This window comes from Ovis canadensis, chromosome 24, assembly GCF_042477335.2.
Source record: "Ovis canadensis isolate MfBH-ARS-UI-01 breed Bighorn chromosome 24, ARS-UI_OviCan_v2, whole genome shotgun sequence".
Lineage (NCBI taxonomy): Eukaryota > Metazoa > Chordata > Mammalia > Artiodactyla > Bovidae > Ovis > Ovis canadensis.
In genome coordinates, this window is record NC_091268.1 from 42,628,971 (window position 1) to 42,648,932 (window position 19,962).

Consider the following 19,962-nt stretch of genomic DNA (forward strand, 5'->3'; position numbering starts at 1 on the left):
AGGAGAGGATGGGGGTAGAGCTAGGGAGAGAGCCAAGAATGCACTTTTCGAACTCAGACTTTAGGGGAGGGATCTGGAGTTATACCAGGTTGAGGATCTGGGGTTTTTGGAGGTCAAAAGGATACTGAATCAATTTTAGGGGTGTTCAAGAGAAAATGCTGGAAGAGAGGCCAGTTGCCTGGACAATGCAGAGGTGTCTCAAGTAGGCAGAAGAAGTCAATCGTGTACTCTGTCTGCCACATCTGTTCAGCCCCAAGTTTTCCTGAATTCTCCTTCAAGGGAGCCCTGAGGGAGGTATGGGGAAAGAGGTCTATTTGGGCGTTGCTCTGTGCAATGGAGAAATGAAACTTGGTAGTAGACTAGTGGAGGAACAGCTATCTCTGGACCATCTGAAGGAGGCAAACCGAGCTGAGAGAGGCCTGAGCCTGGGGGTCCAGAAGCCCAGGAGATGCTGGGGCATTATGCCTGGAGGGGATGGGGGGGGAGGTAGCCTGGGAGCCAGGAAGATGGAGAAGGTGGGAGACCCTTCCTCAAAGCTTATCTCCTCGCTTTCCTTCCCAGCCCCGGTGTCCTCTCTCTGCTTCAACTTGGACATGGAGCAACCGACAACCTTCCGTGTGGACAGCCCTGGGTTTGGACACAGTGTGGTCCAGTATGCCCAATGGTGAGGACAGCGTGGTGCCTCTGGCTTTTATCAACTCCTTCCCTGCACAAGGCTGGTCTCTCCCCACATCCCTCCCTCTATTCACAAACTTTCCTCTGTCTGCTAAGTCGCTTCAGTTGTGTCCGACTCTGTGCAACCCCATAGACAGCAGCCCACCAGGCTCCCCCGTCCGTGGGATTCTCCAGGCAAGAACACTGGAGTGGGTTGCCATTTCCTTCTCCAATGCATGAAAGTGAAAATTGAAAGTGAAGACATTCAGTCGTATCCGACTCTTAGCGACCCCATGGACTGCAGCCTTCCAGGCTCCTCCGTCCATGGGATTGTCCAGGCAAGAGCACTGGAGTGGGGGGCCAGTGCCTTCTCCGTTCCTCTGTCTACCATGGTAATTTCCCCTAAGGCTATGAAGGACTGGACTGAAGAAGGGCTACCTTGCCATGTCAATGACCACAGCTAACTTCATTTTTTAATTGAGCAATCACTAAGTGCCAGGCACCTGTGGATGGGCACTGATTTCATCCTCACAGCAACCATATGATGTAGGAAGCCATCACTCAACAAATGTTTACTGAGCACCTATTACTATATGTCTCAGGAGCCAGACATACACTAGAGAATGAAAGAAACCAAAATCTCTCTCATGTGGAATTTAAATTGTTATGAATCTCCACTTTACAGCTGAGGAAACAGGCTTAGTGAGGGAAAGCAAACTGGCCAAGTGGCAGTCTGGCTCCAGCATCCATGATCTTAGCTGCCGTGTTCTTTTCTCCCCCCAGGCTGGTGGTTGGAGCCCCCCAGGAGGTAAAGGCTGCCAACCAAACAGGCGGCCTCTACTGGTGCGACTACAGCATGGGCAGGTGTGAGGCCATCCCCCTGAAGGGTGAGTGGCTGCCCATGGCTGGCACCCAGGCTCAGGATCCCATGCTCTGAGGGTCTGTGGGGAATACAGGAGACTCACTCCCTGGCTTCAGCTCTGTCTGCAGACCCTGAGCCTCAGACAGGCCTCCTGACCCTCCCAGTCTCCCCTCCCATCCCACCCCTGCACCCCCATAGCTCCATCAAGACCTGAAATCTCCCTTCACCTGTCAGACCTCCTCATCTCCCAGAGTTGAGGTGCCCCCGCCTCCTCTGACCTGAAGGTAACCATGCATACACCTGTGTCCTAGTGCCTCCAGAGGCTGTGAACATGTCCCTGGGCCTGTCCATGGCAGCCACCACCGACCCCTTTCAGCTGCTGGTGAGTTGCCCTGGGTCACGGGAGCATCCTGAGAGAATGCATGGGGATCTAGGGCTCTGGTGCTGGGGGTCTCATGGAGGGTGGAGGTACTGGGACGGGAGGGTGCGACAGTAGCAGGGACAGCCCTTCCCACCAAGCCCCTCTGTCCCCAGGCCTGTGGCCCCACTGTGCACCACGCATGCCGGGAGAACATGCACTTGACTGGGATCTGCTTCCTGCTGGCCTCCCCGTTCCAGCAGGTCAAGAGGATCCCAGCTGCCCTGCAGGGTGAGTGTTTGGGGCCACTGAGTCCTTTGAGGAACCTACACACATCTGACAGGGGCTTGCCGTGGGGCCAGGAATACTCTTACCAGAGTGGATAAACCAGAGGGATCTGGAAAAAAAAATTTCGCTGGAGGGCACAGTGATTCCAAACATGCCTGGAGAGGTCGCCACCTGCTTTTACACCTGCCTCATCACTATCCCAGTGCAGGGGCTTTCTAGGGCCTTTCTCTCTCTGAGCTTCAATGCCCTTGTCTGTTTGATGGGAATAATAGCACACCAGACACTGTGAATAACATAGATGGTCCACGGCCAAGGTTTAGCACAGTGCCTCAGTGGCGAGGGCTCAGTTTATGCCAGCTGCTACAATTTTTAGAGTGAAGGACATTTATTTTCACCCTTGTACCCTGTGGTATATAACCAATTGATTTGTGCAGCAGGCTGGGAAAGGGAGATGAGGATACAGGCAGTCTGAGCAGTGTGCATGTATGTGTGTGTGTGTGTGTGTGTATATATGTGTACATGTGTATATGTATATGTATGTGTATGAGAGTGATGTGTATATATATATGTGTTTGTGTGTATGTGTGTATGTGTGTGTAATGTATATATGTATTTGTGTGTGTTGTATGTATGTTTATTCATCTGTGTGTATATGTATGTGTGATGTTTACATGTATTTGTGCATGTTGTGTGCATGTCTGCATGTGTGTTTGTGTGTATAAGTGTGATGCATGTGTATATGTGTTTGTGCATGTTGTGTACTTTTGTGTGTGTTGATATGTGTGTGCATGAGTGTGTGTATGTGTTTGTGTATGTTGTATGTATGTTTGTGTTGTGTGTGTGTGGTATATGTGTATACGTATACATGTGTGTGTGAGTACAGGTTGAGGACCCGGCTTCCCCTGTGCTGATGGGGATGGGGGATAAGGAGGTGAAACAGTAAGCTTCTCAGACACCACCTGGGGCAGACCAAGGCCCCTTCCTGGTTCCACATTCACACTCAGGCCCTTGCGGAGACTGACATCCGGGACCTTGACTGGGGCGCCCCTCCCAGCACCTCCTAGGCCCCTGGGCATCCACCAGGACACCCTTCTTTCTGCTGGGAAGCCTCAGGGGCAGAAGGGGGAAGCTAGGGGCTAGACAGGAATCTCCATCAGAGAGCCAAGTCAAGCGGGACTCCTTCTTCTTTTTTTAAAAAAAATATTGATTTAGTATTTGTTATTTTTGTCTGCCCTGTGTCTGCTCAATAACTTTCTCTAGTTGTGGCGGGCGGGGGCGTGGCGGCGGCGGGGAGGGTGGGGGCGTGGCGGGGGCGTGGCGGGGGCGGAGGGTTGTGCTACCCTCTGTTGTAGTGTATAGGCTTCTCAGTTTCAGTGGCTTCTCTTGTGGATCAAGGGCTGTAGGATGCACCGGTTTCAGTAACTGCGGTGTGCAGGCTTAGTCGCCCCACAGCATGTGGGATCTTCCAGGACCAGGGATCTAACCGTGTCTCCTGTATTGGCAGGCAGATTCTTAACCACTGGTCCATCAGGGAAGTCCCCGAGCTGTCTCTTCTGAGGATGGATTTTGTTTAAATATTTAACAAAAGTAGTTTGGTGCTGACCCCGAGCCAGGGGCTGGAGCAGTGTCCTTTTATTGCTGGACAGTGGGGACGGTGGGAGAGAAGGTGGAGAAAGGCCAGGGGGCGGGGCACGGACAGTCGAGGTAGAAGGCGGGGCCCCAGCATCTCACCATCTGGACTGGACGAATTGTCACTTTTTTATCAACCAGGTGTGAGCAGCTGAATCACAGATGTGGCCTCTTTAGAGACTTTGGGAGACCGAGGGATCCTGTTCTAGGCAGGAGTCAGGGCAGCTCCTGGGAGGGAAACTCCTCATCTTATGGCCAGGAGACCCGGGCTTTGTGAGTGTCCCTCTGGGGACTGGTGCCATCTCCTCCCCCAGAGTGCCCAAGGCAGGATCAGGACATCGCCTTTCTGATCGACGGCTCAGGCAGCATCTCCTCCAGAGATTTTAACAAAATGTTGAGCTTCGTGAAGGCCGTGATGAGCCAGTTCCAGCGTCGCAGCTCCCAGGTGTGCCCTCAAGGGCGGCAAGGCCGGGGTGTAGCCCCGCCCCGCCCCGCCCCGCCCCGCCCCGGAGAGGCTTGTGGGAGGAGCCTCGAGGTGGCTTTGCCTCGGCCTGACCCCCAACGCTGCTTGGTTCTCCCAGTTCTCCCTGGTGCAGTTCTCAGACCGGTTCCAGGAGCACTTCACTTTCAAAGACTTCGCTACCAGCTCAGACCCACTAAACCTCCTGAATTCCGTCTGGCAGCTGGGAGGGTGGACGTTCACGGCCTCAGCCATCCGATTCGTCACGTGAGTCCTGACTCCTCCCCTGTCCTCCCCTAAAGCATCTGAGTCTTCCTTGAGGGCCCTATCTGTCTCGGTGAGGAAGGGAGAGGTGGGCACTGAAATTCAGTCCGTGGTCTCCTGACCAAGCCAGGGGCCTCTGGGTGGGACAGAGCATCCCCTCGTTCTCACAAAGGCATCAGGGGCCAAGCAGCGGCTCTGTTCACTGGCCTCTGGACCCTCATCTTCTCTGACAGAGATCGACTGCTCAGTGCCGCCTACGGGGCCCGAAAAGACGCCTCCAAAATCCTCATCGTCATCACTGATGGGGAGAAAACAGAAAAGGTGGATTACAAGGAGGTCATTCCCCGGGCTGAGGCCGCCGGCATCATCCGATATGCAATTGGGGTAGGATGGGGGGATGCCCTTACTCTACCTCGTCCCTTCAAGTCCTCTTAAGGCACCTTCCCTTTTAGGACAGAAGCCCCCAGCTCTCTTAGCTTTCTTTTGCCTTCAGGATGAAAGCTTTGTCCCAGCCTGGGGGACTTTCATCCTTTTCCTTAAACGCCTCCATGCTGTCTGAGCCTCATTTTTCTTGCCTGTTCGCTGGCTGTAATTATATTAACCTTGCAGGGTTACTGGAGGAGCCCAGCATCCAGCAGGCATGTTATAGTTCGGATTATTTTCACTGAGTTGGTCTTTGCTGGGGACAGGTGGGATCAGCATTTCAATACAGAAATTCCTTGCAAGAATTAATCGACATTGCCTCCACACCCTCTAAAGAGCATGTATTTCAAGTGGAGAACTTTGACGCTTTGCGAGACATTCAGAAACAACTGAAAGAGAAGATCTTTGCCATTGAGGGTAAGTCAGAGATGGAACTACTCGTTTCAGAAGCCCTCACCTATATATCCTTTTTTCTTCTAGAGCCTGGGCTCCTTTGTCATGGGCCAGTTCCTCTCTTTGGGTATTTAGTCTCCAACATGAGATCCTCTTGGGCTTCCTCAGTGGCACAGTGGAAAGAATCCGCCTGCAGTGCAGGAGCCACAGAAGATGTGGGTTTGACCCCTGGGTCAAGAAGATCCCCTGGAGGAGTGCATGGCAACCCACTCCACTATTCTTATCTGGAGAATCCCATGCACAGAGGAGCCTGGCTACAGTCCATGGAGTCCCATAGCGTCGGACATGACTGAAGCGATCTAGCACATAGCACACACATGAGATCCTCTTAAAGCTGAGATTCTCCTTGAACCTGGCAAAGCTTGTCTTTCCCCCATAGAACCTAGGTGTCATACCTTTCCTCAGGTACGCAGACCATAAGCAGTAGTTCCTTCGAACTGGAGATGTCTCAGGAGGGCTTCAGTGGTGTGTTCATGCCTGTGAGTGGGGCCCCTTTCAGCCCGTTGATGTAGGGTTAGGCAGAGACGGAGGAGGGAAGGCAAGAGTGGATATCTGATGAGTGGGCGGAGTCAGTGGCAGGCATTTTTTCAGAATAGGTTGTCTTTTTCCCACCTGCTCACCCTGGAATCCTTTCCTCCCAGGATGGACCAGTTCTGGGGGCTGTGGGGAGCTTCAGCTGGTCTGGAGGTGCTTTCCTGTACCCCCAAAATAAGAACCCCACCTTCATCAACATGTCCCAGGAGCATGTGGACATGAGGGACTCTTACCTGGGTGAGACAAGGCTGTGGTTGGGGGCTGGGCAGGAGATGGGCTGCCTGCGAAGGATAGGGGCCTGGGGTTGGGGGATGAGGGGACAGGGGTGGGGAAGCCTCGGTGCTGACCCTGGCCCCTTCAGGTTACTCCACAGAGCTGGCCCTTTGGAAGGGGGTCCAGAGCCTGATCCTGGGGGCCCCCCGCCATCAGCACACCGGGAAGGTGGTCCTCTTCACCCAGGTGTCCGGGCAATGGAGGCTGAAGGCTGAAGTCACAGGGACCCAGGTTGAGTGTGGAGGGGGTCTCCAGGGGCAGAGAAGGAGGAGAGGAAGGGGGTGAAGGGCCTCTGGGGGAGGTGTTGGTGTCTGGGGAGAGGCGGGACTTGGCCCAGGGTATGCCCCTGGCAGCGGGCAAACAGGGTGTGCTGGCCCAGGGGGCGTGTTCCTGGGAGAGGGCAGACAGGATGACTCCCGACTCTGCCCTCCAGATCGGCTCCTACTTCGGGGCCTCCCTCTGCTCCGTGGACGTGAATGGAGATAGTAGCTCTGACCTGGCCCTCATCGGGGCCCCTCATTTCTACGAGCAGACCCAGGGGGGCCAGGTGTCTGTGTGCCCCTTTCCCCGGGGGGTGAGTAGCTGATGAGACCCGGGCTGGGTGGGGTCTGGGTGTGGGTGAGCCCTGACACCATTCTCATTCTGCAGAGGACTAAGTGGAAGTGTGATGCTGTCCTGCGAGGGGAGCTGGGCCACCCCTGGGGCCGCTTTGGGGCAGCCCTGACCGCGCTGGGGGATGTGAATGGGGACAGGCTGGCGGATGTGGCCGTTGGGGCCCCGGGAGAGCAGGAGAACCGGGGTGCTGTCTACCTGTTCCACGGAACCTCAGAACTGGGCATCAGCCCCTCCCACAGCCAGGTGAGGCTTGGTCACAGTCCCTTTTGCCACAAAACCTCCTCCTGGCACCTTTCTGTCTTCGACACTGCCACCTGGAAAATTCTTCTTTCCCTCATCTTACCTCTTTTGCCTAGAACTGGGCACCTAGTAGGCATCAAGCAAAATCTGTGGAGCTTCAGAAATGGAAACATTGGTTATCCTTTAATTTGTATAGACGGATTCTTGGTGGCTCAGATGGTAAAGAATCTTCCTGCAATGCAAGAGACCTGGGTTTGATCCCTGGGTCAGGAAGATCCCCTGGAGAAGGGAAAGGCAACCCACTCCAGTATTCTTGCCTGGAGAATCCCATGGACAGAGGAGCCTGGTGGGCTATAGTCCACTGGGTCACAAAGAGTTGTACATGACTGAGCGACTAACATTACTTTGTATGGTGGCTTGATACTTTCTCCATCCAAGTCTTCTAATCCCCTAGCAGTTTTACCCTGTACATACACCAGGCATTAGCAAAGACATTTTAAAGATGAAATCTGGGGCATGGAGAAGAGAAGTGCCTTGACCTGTCCAAGGTTTATAGTGGATCAAGAATCATGGTGAGGGAGGTTCCAACCTCTTGTCTCTGACCAGGTGCTCCACCTCTATCTGGCTCGCTTTGCCAGTCGGTTTAGTTCTGGGAGCCTCAGCCTGCCTGTCCACCTACCCCCTCGTCTCCCTGGAAGTCATGACGTTATTGTCTCCTGCCATCAGTAATCCTGCCAGATACCCATAGGCAGGAGCCCTTCACTGGATGGGGGAGGCTGAGAAAGGAGGGCAAAAGTTAAGGAAGTCTCAATTAAAAAAATAAGCAAAAGATCTGAAAAGACTTTTCTTCAAAGGTGATATACAAAGGATCAATTGGCACGTAAGAAGATGTTCAGCATCACTAGTTATCAGTCATCAGGAAGTCAAAACCACAATGAGACATCACTTCACACCTACTAGGATGGCTGAAATCAGAAAGACAGGTGATAACAAAGTGTTGATAAGGATGTGAAAGTATGTGGCATACTCAACCACTATACGTGGGAATGTAGAATGATGCAGCTACTTTGGAAAACAGCTCTTCAGAAGGTTAAACTAGAGTTACTGGGTGACCCGGAAGTTCCACCCAAGAGAATTAAAAACAGGTCCATATACAAAAAAATTACACGTGCTTGTTTGTATTAGTGTTATATGTAACAACCAAAAGGGGGAAATAATCGAAATGCCCATCCCGTGATGAACAGATAAAGAAAATGTGGTATACCCACACAGTGGCATATTATTCAGCCATGAAAAGAATGAAACACTGACGCATGTTACATGTGTCAACACAACATGCTATAACATGCTACCACATGGATGAACCCTGAAAACATTATGCTTAGTCAAAGAAGCTAGATCCATCAAAGGACCACATATTGTGTCATACTGTTTACATGAAATGCCCAGAATAGGTAAATCCACAGAGTCAAAAAGTGGATTATCGGTTGTCAGGGGCAAGGGGTGGAGGAGAATGAGGGACATGGGGGTGACTGCTAAGGGGCCCTTCTAGCCCTGATTCCATGATAAAGTTACTGAGTAGTGATCATACGCCAGGTGCTGTTCTAAGAACTCCATGAATTAGTTCATTTAGTGCTCTGAGGTGTTATCATCCTAGATGAGGGATGAGGAAACTGAGGTACAGAAAGACTGACTCCTAGCTTAAGATCTCATGGCTCATAAGTGAAGGAGCCAGAATAGGAACCCGAGATGAACTAGCCAAGTGAATGACTGAAAGTCAGGTCGCCAGCCCAGCCTTTCCAGCTCCCTTCTTCATTTATGTCCTAGAAATCTTTTGTCTCTACTCACTATTTCTCTACTCCCACTCCCTCTTTTTAGGTACTTCTTTTTTACGGCTCACTCCTTCATTCTGTCTCCCTCATCCCCTCTTCCCTGTTCCTCTTGTTGCTTCTGTTCAGCTTTTCTCTCCCTCAACCTGACTTGGGTTTCCCTGGTGGCTCAGTGGTGAAGAACTCACCTGCTAATTCAGGAGAGGCGAGCTGGATCCCCGGGTCAGGAAGATCCCCTGGAGAAGGAAATGGCAACCCGTTCCACTCTTCTTGCCTGGGAAATCCCATGGACAGAGGAGCCCGGTGGGCTGTAGCCCATGGGGTCGCGAAAGGGTCAGACACGACCGAGCGACTAAACGATAACAACCTGACTTGCCGCTTCCTCTCCGGCCAGCGGGTCACAGGCGCCCAGCTCTCCCCCAGCCTCCAGTATTTCGGGCAGTCGCTGAGCGGGGGTCAGGACCTCACCCAGGATGGACTGGCAGATTTGGCCGTGGGGGCCCAGGGGCACGCATTGCTGCTCAGGTGAGAACACATACCCGCTGGGTGGTCCCAGGTCTGCGAGGACACCAGCCTCTCTAACCACCCTCCCTGGTTGTCATCCCAGAACCAGAGGCTTGTCCTCAGCTCAGTGTTCTGTCCACAGGACCAGACCTGTGCTCAGGATGTGGGCGAACATTCACATCACACCCGCGGAGATCGCCAGGTCTGTGTATGAGTGTGAGCCGCTGGCGACCTTTCCCCATGATCTGGGCAAGGCCACTGTCTGCCTGCATGTTTCCCAAAGTCCCAAGAACCAGCTGGGTGAGTCGTTTGCCCCCAATCCAAGATGACCTGCCCCTGGGAGTCCCCAGGCCCAGGGCTCCTGTCTCCTCCCTTGCCCCTTTCCCACTTGAGGAGTTCCTCTTTCTCTCTCAGCCTTTTCCATCCCCCACTTTCCCCTACAGTTAACCTCCAAAGCATTGTGACATTTGACTTAACCCTTGACCCTGGCCGCCTGAGTCCTCGTGCCATCTTCCAAGAGACGAGGACTCGGAATCTGACCCGTGTTCAAGAGCTGGGGCTGAAGCAGCACTGCGAGGCTGTGAGGTTGCTCCTTCCGGTGAGGGGTCCTGGGGAGGGAGGCGACTCTGAGGCTGGTGGGGGGTGGTGGCTGGGCAGGGACGCAGGGATGTGTTCTGGTCCTCGCCTTGGCTCCGCCCCCAAATGGCAAGTGGAAAGCAGGAGGGGCTTAACACAGGTTAGCTGAATGACTGAGGGAGTGAAGGATGGATGAGGTTGGCTGCATCAGCAGGAGGCTACGTGGCTGGATTTCAGGTAGAAGCCTGAGGCTGCTTCGGAGAGCCATGGGGCGTTGGGCTGGGATTCTTTTATCCAGCCACTGCTCTGAGGCAGGTCCTGTCCCCAACACCAGGGAGCCAGCAGAGGACAAAATAATCATGGCCACGGGGAGCTATGGGGGAAGATCAGAAGCAAATCAAATTCCTAGATAATAGATGTTGATAATATTCCTAGATAACAGATAATAGTGATGAAAGAGAGATAAAGCTGGAGAGAGAACAGAGAGGGTTTCAGGGGGCTATGGAGAACAGTCTGGGGAGACCCTGAGTAGAGTGAGGGAGCCCGTGGGAGGCTGGGGGAAGGATACTCAACATAAAGGACAATCACAGCAGCAGTTTCACATGCAGATCCTAGCGATGAGCATTTACGAGGGGCTGTGGGTTGGTACCATTGTTACTGCATTTTACGAATGAGGAGACAGGACCCAGCTGGTAGCTGCGAGGGTGCATTTCTTGCTTCCTCCTGTATCCATCCCCCAGGACTGTGTGGAGGACTCGGTGACCCCCATCATCTTGCGTCTCAACTTCTCCCTCGTGGGCAAGCCCATCTCTAGCCTAAGAAACCTCCAGCCTATGCTGGCAGTGGATGCCCAGAGATACTTCACAACCTCTGTGAGTCCTGGGGTTGGCCTTTTCCAGAGGGATTGGAGGGGGTGGACTCTAGATCTTGAGGGAAAACCCTGCTTTGCCTTCCCTCTCAGCTCCCCTTTGAGAAGAACTGTGGCGCAGATCATGTCTGCCAGGACGACCTCAGCATCTCCTTTGGGGTCTCAGAGTGAGTGTCCAGCCCCTTAGACCCACCCTGGTTCCCCAGGCCCCCTCCTGGAACCCAGGGCTCCTGTCCCTGGCTCTTCCTAATGTTTCTACCCAGGGCTCTGGACCCAGACACACTGTCCCTGTCTCTCTCCCCACTTCCCCGCTCTGCATTTCACCCCCACTCCATTTTCAGCCTCAGTCACAAAATCACCTTCTCTCCTCTGCCCCAATGCTAGCTTGAAGACCCTGATGGTGGGGAGTAACCTGGAGCTGAACTTGAAAGTGAGAGTGTGGAATGATGGCGAGGACTCCTATGGAACCGCAGTCACCTTCTTCTACCCTCCAGGGTTGTCTTACCGACGTGTGACCGGGGGCCAGGTACTGTCCCCTTTGGGGAAGGAAAGGCTGATGGCAGGGGGCCAGCAGAGACTCCTGTGTTGGGTTCAGTGCTCAGGCAGGTCTTCATCTGTTTAGCATTCTTGAAAGCCAAGAGGGCTGGACTGATCATGGTTAGATGGATGTGGTTGTGTTTGCTGTGGCATGCCTCAACTCATTCTGTGTTCAGCTCTGAGCTTGGCATTTTAAGAATGACAGTCAGGAATCAATTCCCAGGAGGATGCTAATGTGAGAACCGCAGGGACCCTGCCTTCTATTTTTTTGTATTATGCATGGTATAACTATTTCTCTTTTAAAGGAGAACATATCTCAGCCTTCAAATATTTTAAAACACTGTTCTGGGGAATTCCCTGGTGGTTCAGTGGTTACAGTGCAGGATTTTCACTGCCATGGCCCAAGTTCAATCCCTGGTCAAGGAAAACTAAGATTCCAAAAGCCTTGTGGCTTAGAAAATAAAATAGAAAAGAAAAAATTAAATAAAATACCGTGCTGTAGAAGAGTGAGTTGGATTTATTGGTTACTGTAGATAAGAGCTTGGCATACTTTATCCATAAAGGGCTGCTAAGTTGCTTCAGTCGTGTCCGACTCTGTGTGACCCCAGAGACGGCAACCCACCAGGCTCCCCCGTCCCTGGGTTTCTCCAGGCAAGAACACTGGAGTGGGTTGCCATTTCCTTCTCCAGTGCATGAAAGTGAAAAGTGAAAGTGAAGTCGCTCAGCCATGTCCAACTCTTTGCGATCCCATGGACTATAGTCCATTAGGCTTCTCTGTCCATGGAATTCTCCAAGCAAGAGTACTGGAGTGGGTTGCCATTTCCTTCTCCAGGGGATCTTCCTGACCCAGGGATTAAACCCAGGTCTCCTGCATTGCAGGCAGACGCTTTACCCTCTGAGCCACCAGGGAAGCCCTGTGATCTTAGGAATGTGCTTTAAATAATTCAGGGGAGAAAAAGTGGAAAACAGGTGAACAAAACAGAGTAGAAAAATGTTGGTAATTTAATCTGAGTGATGGGGATATGGGGTGGATTTACCTTGTCTTTCCACTTTTGAGGAGATTTGAAATTTTCATAATACAAGTCTTTTAAAAAGAACTGTGAATTAAAAAAAGGGGAAATGCTATTAACAATAAATCTGGGATTTCTACCTTAGGATGAAGTTTGACCAGATAGTGTTTAAGGATTAAAAAAAAAAATTTTAAGTCACACCAATTTCTTTATGTTTGGCTGTGCTGGGGCTTCGTTGCTGTGGGAGGGCTTTTCTCTTGTTATGGTGATTGGGGGCTACTCTCTGGTTGAGGTGCTTGGGCTTCTCGTTGCAGTGGCTTCTCTTGTTGTGGAGCATGGGATCTAGGGCGCCAGGGCCCAGCAGTTGTGGCTTCTGGGCTCCGGAGCACAGACTCAGTATTGCATGGGCTTAGTTGCCCCGAGGCATATGGAATCTTCCAGGACCAGGGATCAAACCCATGTCCCCTGCATTGCAAGGCAGATTCTCAACCACTGGACCACTAGGGAAGCCCAAAAATTTAAAACAAAACATAACCTTAAGGTAAATTGCAGGTAACTGTCACTTCTGTATAGAGTTTTGTCGGGACACTAACAAGTTCTCAGCTGCCTTGGTCCATCTGTGCTTCCCCAGAACCATCTGCAGTCACGTTCCCTGCGCCTGACCTGTGACAGCGCCCCCGCCGGGACCCAGGGCACCCGAAGCACCCGCTGTAGCGTCAGCCACTTCATCTTCCGTGAGGGCGCCCAGGTCAGCCTCACTTCTGCCCACTGCTCCTCCCCGGGCCCCATGCAGTCTCACTCCTCGGTGACCTCCTCCCATTTCTGCCCCCTCCCCAGATCACCTTCACGGTCACCTTTCACGTCTCCCCCACGGCCACCCTGGGAGACAAGCTGCTTCTTGTCGCCAATGTGAGCAGGTGAGCTGGGCCAGGCTCAGGGCAGTGCCTGCTCCCTTTCAGTCTCCTCCCCTGGGGAACTTGCCAGCTGGGATCCTCCTCTTTTTCCAGTGAGAATAACAGCCCCAAGACAAGCAAGACCACCTTCCAGCTGGAGCTGCCCGTGAAGTATGCTGTCTACACCGTGATCAGCAGGTGCCACACCACGACCTCCAAGGGGTCCTCGCCCATCACGCTGTGGGGCGTAGGGAATTCTCTCTTTCTGTAGGAGCTGAACCTCTGCTGAGTTTGTTTGTTTGTTTGTTTTGTTTTGTTTTGGCTGTGCTGGGTCTTCATTGCAGTGCTCAGGCTTCCTCTAGTTGCAGCTCACGGGCTTAGTGGCCCCATGGCATGTGGGATCTTAGTTCCCTGTGTCCCCTGCATTGGAAGGTGGATTCTTACCCACTGGACCACCAGGGAAGGCCCTCAAATTTAAGTTTTATCACTACCCTGTCAATAAGTAGATGACACCACTAGCAGCACTTACTAATCAATCGAGTGCTTTTTGTGGCTATTGATAACAATAATTATGATGTAATTATCGTTATAGCCCACATTTAATAGAGGCCTCAGGACAAGCTGGGGTGTTTTGGAGGGGCCCTTCTTAGAGAAGGATGACACTTCAGGGTAGGAGTCGGGGTTCGAATTTCTGTGGTGCAGATGAAGGGCAGGTGTGTAAGGAGTGGAGTGGGGCAGCGGAGGGGGCAGGGAAATGAGAGCAGGCCCCTGGTCAGGGGCCAGGCTGGGGACCTAGGGCAGCCTTGAGGTGTGGTTACACTGATACCCAGTGGACAGTCCATGTTGGGCCCCCCACCACCTCCAAACTCCAGGCCCAGAAAAGCTGAGGAGGGAATTCTCTGGTGGTCCTGTGGCTAAGGCTCTGAGGTTTCATTGCCAAGGCTGCAGGTTTGATCCCTGGTCAAGGAACTAAGAGCTCACAAGCAGAAAGGAAGAAAGAGGGGGTGGGGGGGGGGAGGGATAAAGGAAGGAAGGAAGAAAGAAAGAAAAACTGAGGAAACAGGAGAGAAGGGCCCCAGGGAAGGCCTTAGGGAGCCAGAAGGGGTGAGTCCAGTAGACATTTGTCAGCAGCATCAGCCTGAATCTCCCTACACCTTCGTCGTGTCCCACCTGCCCATCTGGCCTCCTCCGAGTCCACAGAGGCCTGAAAGGAAGACCCAGGCACAGAGAGGGCAGGCCCTGGCCCCCTCCCTCCGGGACAGACAGAGTTCTCAGCAGTTCCTGTGACCCCACCCCACTGCCTGGCTGCCCTGGCAGTCTCCTCTCTGGATAGCCTCTGCAGGAAGCCTGCACCCAGCCTGCAGCCCAGCCCGGCTCCCTGAACCATCCCGTTACCCCAAGTCACTCCCGATCAGCCCCGGGGCCCTCTGACCACCCGTCCTGTCACACTCCCACCCCGAGTCTCCTCAGGAGGCCCTAAGTCTTCTCATCCGCCCCTGCCTCCTCTCCCCACAGCCACGAACAATCCACCAAGTACCTCAACTTCTCGGCCTCACAGGAGGAGGGCAGCAGGGAGGCCCAGCACAGATACCAGGCACGTGTGGTGACTTGGGAACATGGCCTGGGGCGGGGGGCCCAGGAGCCAGAGATCCGGGAGGGCAGGAGGCTCAGCGTGATCTTGGCCCTCACTGTCCTCCATGCAGGTGAATAACCTGGGGCAGAGGGAGCTGCCTGTCAGCATCGACATCTCAGTGCCCATGGAGCTGAACCAGGTGGCCGTGTGGAAAGACATAGAGGTCCTCAGCCCCCAGGTACTCAGAAGGCTCTATGGGCGCTCCGTTCACGCCCTCTCCCTGGACTCCCTGTGGCTTTTTTGTTGTTGTTCTTTAACGGCTCACTTGTGTCCTACTCTCCGTGGGATTTTTCAGGCAAGAATCCTGGAGTGGGTTGCCATTTCCTCCTGCAGGGGATCTTTCCCAATGCAGGGATCGAACCCGCATCTCCCTCATTGGCGGGCGGATCCTTTACCACTGGGCCATCAGGGAGGCCCTGCCTCGACTCCTCGGTCTTCGTGAGTCCCTGATGACCCCTCACATGCTTTCTCCCTGTGCCTTTTCCCTAGAACCCCTCCATTCAGTGCTCTTCAGAGAGAACAGCACCCACAGAGTCTGACTTCCTGACCCACTTTAAGAAGAAGCCTGTCCTGGTGAGATGGCCCTGGGCGGTCCCCCACTGGAAGCCACACTTCAGAGGGATTTGATTCGGGAATACGTATTATATCAGATGGATGTCTGCTGAACAACCTGCTTGAGCTCCAGGGTGGCAGCTCCTCTCAAATCAGACAGTTGAACGCTGCCTTCTACCTTCAAACCCATCTTTCCCTGGCCTGATGCCACTTCTCTGTCTCCAGGACTGCTCCATCGCTGACTGCCTGAGGTTCCGCTGTGACATCCCCTCCTTCGGCATCCAGGAGGAACTTGACTTCATCCTGAAGGGCAACCTCAGCTTCCGCTGGGTCAGCCAGGTGTGTAATTCTAAGAGCAGAGTCCCTTCCCAGACTCAGGTGTAGCCTGACGTGTCTGTACCTACCTCAAGCCAGGGTGTTTCTCTATCCCTGAGCCCTCCTGCCCATCCAACTACAGCTAGTTCCCAGCTCTCCCCTTCTCTTTTGCAGACACAGCAGAAGAAGGTGCTGGTCGTGAGCGTGGCTGAAATCACCTTCAACAGACTTGTGTATTCGCAGCTTCCAGGACAGGAGATATTTTTGAGAGCTCAGGTAGTGACCATGTGGCAGGGAGTGGCCAGGCTGGTCAGACAGTTCCTGTTGCTAAATCCATGATGCTGAGTGGGGGGCTTGCAAGCCTGGAGGGAGGCAGGATGGATGAAGAGCCCCAGGCAGGACGGTTGTTCCTAAGCCCATGAGTCCTTCTGTATCCCACCCCTTGGAGCGGAGCCTGATGAAGGAGGGGAGGGAGTTCAAGGGGACCTGGGAGGAGTCTGGGGCCTCAGGAGTCCTGAGCCTTTCTGATGGGGTCATCTCCACTCCAGACGGAACTGGTGCTGGAGAAGTATGAGATCTACAACCCCATCCCCCTCATTGTGGGCAGCTCTGTGGGAGGACTGCTGCTCCTGGCCCTCATCACAGCCCTACTGTACAAGGTGAGTGTCTTTATCCTACTCCCGAGACCACCAGCATTTGATCCCACTCTTTCTACAGTGTAAGAAAGAGCTCACCGTGGAGTCAATCCTGTGACCCCAATTCTTCCTAAAGAGATCCCTTCCCCCCGTGACATCTGTTGTTGTTTAGTTGCTAAGTCGTGTTTGACTCTTTTGCGACCCCATGGACTGCAGCTCACCAGGTTCCTCTGTCCCCGGGATTTTCCAGGCAAGAATACTGAGATGGGTTGCCAAGTTTTTCTCCCAGGGGATCCTTCCAACCCAGTGATCGAACCCATATCTCCTGCATTGCTGGTGGATTCGTTTCTGCTGAGCCACCAGGGAAGCCGCCGGTGACATCACCTGTCCCCAGTGGACTCCATGTCTTTCTGTCTGATTCTCAAGCCTCCTCTAATCTTTCTCCATTTCTTTTCCGCTCTTCTTCACCTCTTTACATGTTTCCCTGGAAGGCAAATTAGAACGTGAAAGCCCTGGATTTAATGTTGATGCCACCACTGATTCTTTCCTTGGCCATCGGCATGTGTTTGGTTCATGATGGGTCTTGGTTTCTCATTCTGAAGGTGGTGCTACCCAGCTCACAGAACTATGGCAGAGTCTAAATGATACTGTTTATTTAAAGTTCCTAGTATAGTGCTGGAACATAGGGTTCCAGAGATGGTGATCACTGATCCCCTCCATCATCTCTTTTCTTCCCGTCCACTGGACTTCCTGATTTTTTTTCTCCTTCCTCCCTAACAGGTTGGTTTCTTCAAACGTCAGTACAGGGAAATGATGGAAGGAGCAAACAAACAGACTGTCCCAGAAAATGAGACAGGAGACCCCCAAGTTGCCCAATAAGATACTACCTCCCATTGTCTTAGAGAGGTTCCCTGGCCTTCTCACTTTTGCCCGATAAGAAACTACCTCCTGTTCTCCTTTGAACCTGCTCTCCCCTAAGAGATGCCCTAGACTTGTTACTGTCACCCCAGTCAGGCCTGATGGGGAAGAAGCATTCCAAGCGAGGGGAGCTGGGATCAACTGCTTTCTGTCCTTGGGAGGATGCAATGTGTTTGCACAAATCACCTTGCCTGGGAGGAGGCATTGGTCTTGTCAAGGCTCCAACTGGAAATCCCAGGACAGGATCCCTGCTGTGCAACCTGAGGACTTGACTTGGAATTTCTACCTAGAAATCCATGGACAAAAGCCTCAGGCTCCAGTCTCTGTTCCTCCACTAACCACCGATGATCTTCCTAAAATACAGTACTAAACCTGGCACACATCCTCATCCATCCTCGGTGGTTCCCCCTTACTCACAGTGTAACTTCGGAACTCCCCAGCTTGTGAAACAATACACAGATGCTTCTTACAAACCCTGGGATGTACTGAAGATGACATCGTTTGCATATCGTTGGCACTTTGAAGTCCTCTCTCAGGCACCTGCTGCCCCCAAATAAGGTCACTCTTATTATAATGCCACCTATCTCAGCATAACGGTCAATGTGGTGCCTGGTGCCGAGCTGGGAGTCAACACACAGCAGGCCATTCACTGGACAGATCCTACTGCTGCCTCCAATAAGGTGCTTGGGCCACGTGGATGTTTTAATTAGAAAAACAGAAGGGGAGGCAGTTGACCATGTGATTTGAGGGGAAGCCGTTCCTTCACCTCCACCCCAAATTATCACCCCATCCACCATAGGGTCCCAAACCCTTTTGAATTTGGAAGTTTGGGGATCTCCAGAAGGACCAGTTATGATGAAATTCATTAAACTGGGCTCCAATTTAGACCTTATGAGAACTGGGTTTTAGAGTGCTGTTTTTCAAAATGTGCCACGAACCTGCAAAGGTTTCCTAAATGCTATTTTAGAGGGGGGAAAAAAAGACAAGAAACAATTTTAAACCCGTGCATCTCACACATTTGATCCCAGTGACTTTCACAGAAATCCTGCCATATCCTTAAAATTGTGCTCCTAAAGCTTGTCCCTGGGCTCCAAGGACGGTAGTTTAACATTCAGGCAATGGTGCTATTTTCATTTAATTTTCCTGTGTGTGTGATTGTTTCCCTTCATTATATGTGCAATTTTCATGGTTTCCATTGTGTTGTGTTCTATCCCCAAATCACAAAAATGGATCAATGGCTCAAAAATTATTCATCAAGGGATAAATATTGTGATTAAAAAATAAAAAAGAATTGGTGCAACTAGAACAATGTCATCAAAATCAATACTGAGCGAGATTGCACTTCACATTACTATAGACATGTATGAATGCTGGGTTGAGTGATTGTGAGCTGAGAAATTAAACTGTGTCTAGGAAATATAGCATCTGAAAATTGGATTTTATTGGATCAGGTATCTATTTGTTCCTAGGTTGTTGTCCATTATGAAACTTTGTCTAGTCATACCATTATTTTTAAAGGATTTTTTAAGCAACCAAGAATTAGTTTTATTTATTTACTAATTTTATTTTTTGCCTGAGTGGCACGTAGGATCTTAGTTCCCTGACCAGGGATCGAACCTGCACCCCTTGAATTGGAAGCTCCAAGTCTTGACTGCTGGATAGTCACCCACCATAGTAGGACCATAATTTTATCAAAGCTGTTGTGTCATTTTCAAACAAAGTATAATGGCCTCTCACATAGAGCCACAGAGATTTCTTAGAATGACTGCAACATATGCCCCATCTAAGATCAATTAATTTCATCTGAAGATACAGAAGACAGAAAAACCCCAGATGCATAAATCAAAGTTGCTGATGTAGCAAAAGCATGTGCGAGTAATGTAATTTCCAAGAAGCTTATAAAACCAACCTGTGAGGTTAATGTCTGTATCAGAAAGTTGCTTTTGGCTGCAAGTAACAGGAGCCCACAAAGTGCATAAAGGCATATACTGATAAAAGGCCTTCACATAAGAGGTCCAGTAGACCCCTGGCCACTGAGTCTCAAAATCAATTTGATGTCACATAGGAGGGGCCACAGTGCACCTTTCAAGTGCTCCCCAAGGCTGCCTGCACAGCCTCACTGTATGTCTTTGGTAGCCCAAGGTCTGTTCCTGTTCTCCTTCCCTACATTAGTAAAATGGGCTCATTACACTGATGATAGACTATCTTTTTATTGCTTATTTTTAAAGTTTTTGATTGCGCTAGGTCTTCATTGCTGCATACAGCTTTTTCTCGTTGTAGCTTGAGGGCTCAGTAGTTGTGGTGCATGGGCTTAGTTGCCTCAAGGCATGTGGGATCTTCCCAGACTAGGGATCAAACCCATGTCCCCTGCACTGGCAGGCAGATTCTTATCCACTGGACCAACAGGGAAGTACCGAGGATAGAGTATTAACAGAGGAAGACTTGTCTCTGCTCAGGACACTCTGCAGATTCTGCTGGAACATGTTTGAGAAAGACGATAGGTGGTGAACCCACAGAAAAGTCAAGGCCAGGCATCAACATGTAGTTTTGGGGAGTCCTTTAGTCAGGTAAGCTTCCCTTGTGGCTCAGCTGGCAAAGAATACCCCTGCAGTATGGGAGACCTAGGTTTGATCCTTGGG

The 19,962-nt window shown here is 51.8% G+C and overlaps 1 protein-coding gene across 2 annotated transcripts in view; it reads left to right on the forward strand.

The window, feature by feature from the left end:
- Positions 1-18,629, forward strand: part of ITGAX (integrin subunit alpha X) — a 30,376-nt gene extending 11,747 nt beyond the window's left edge. For both annotated transcript variants that reach the window (XM_069570686.1, XM_069570685.1), the window contains exons 2-30: positions 562-664; positions 1,438-1,541; positions 1,828-1,898; positions 2,051-2,165; positions 4,106-4,236; positions 4,373-4,518; positions 4,749-4,899; positions 5,205-5,355; positions 5,797-5,870; positions 6,033-6,162; positions 6,287-6,429; positions 6,632-6,772; positions 6,847-7,056; positions 9,277-9,407; positions 9,529-9,686; positions 9,830-9,984; positions 10,703-10,834; positions 10,924-10,997; positions 11,215-11,356; positions 13,009-13,125; positions 13,215-13,294; positions 13,385-13,468; positions 14,786-14,864; positions 14,974-15,081; positions 15,393-15,476; positions 15,681-15,794; positions 15,945-16,046; positions 16,319-16,429; positions 17,186-18,629. In XM_069570686.1, coding sequence (XP_069426787.1) covers positions 594-664; positions 1,438-1,541; positions 1,828-1,898; positions 2,051-2,165; positions 4,106-4,236; positions 4,373-4,518; positions 4,749-4,899; positions 5,205-5,355; positions 5,797-5,870; positions 6,033-6,162; positions 6,287-6,429; positions 6,632-6,772; positions 6,847-7,056; positions 9,277-9,407; positions 9,529-9,686; positions 9,830-9,984; positions 10,703-10,834; positions 10,924-10,997; positions 11,215-11,356; positions 13,009-13,125; positions 13,215-13,294; positions 13,385-13,468; positions 14,786-14,864; positions 14,974-15,081; positions 15,393-15,476; positions 15,681-15,794; positions 15,945-16,046; positions 16,319-16,429; positions 17,186-17,284 — 3,408 coding nt within the window. In that variant the 5' untranslated portion in view covers positions 562-593 and the 3' untranslated portion in view covers positions 17,285-18,629. The remainder of the gene's footprint in view (positions 1-561; positions 665-1,437; positions 1,542-1,827; positions 1,899-2,050; positions 2,166-4,105; positions 4,237-4,372; positions 4,519-4,748; positions 4,900-5,204; positions 5,356-5,796; positions 5,871-6,032; positions 6,163-6,286; positions 6,430-6,631; positions 6,773-6,846; positions 7,057-9,276; positions 9,408-9,528; positions 9,687-9,829; positions 9,985-10,702; positions 10,835-10,923; positions 10,998-11,214; positions 11,357-13,008; positions 13,126-13,214; positions 13,295-13,384; positions 13,469-14,785; positions 14,865-14,973; positions 15,082-15,392; positions 15,477-15,680; positions 15,795-15,944; positions 16,047-16,318; positions 16,430-17,185) is intronic.
- Positions 18,630-19,962: the final 1,333 nt, after the last annotated feature.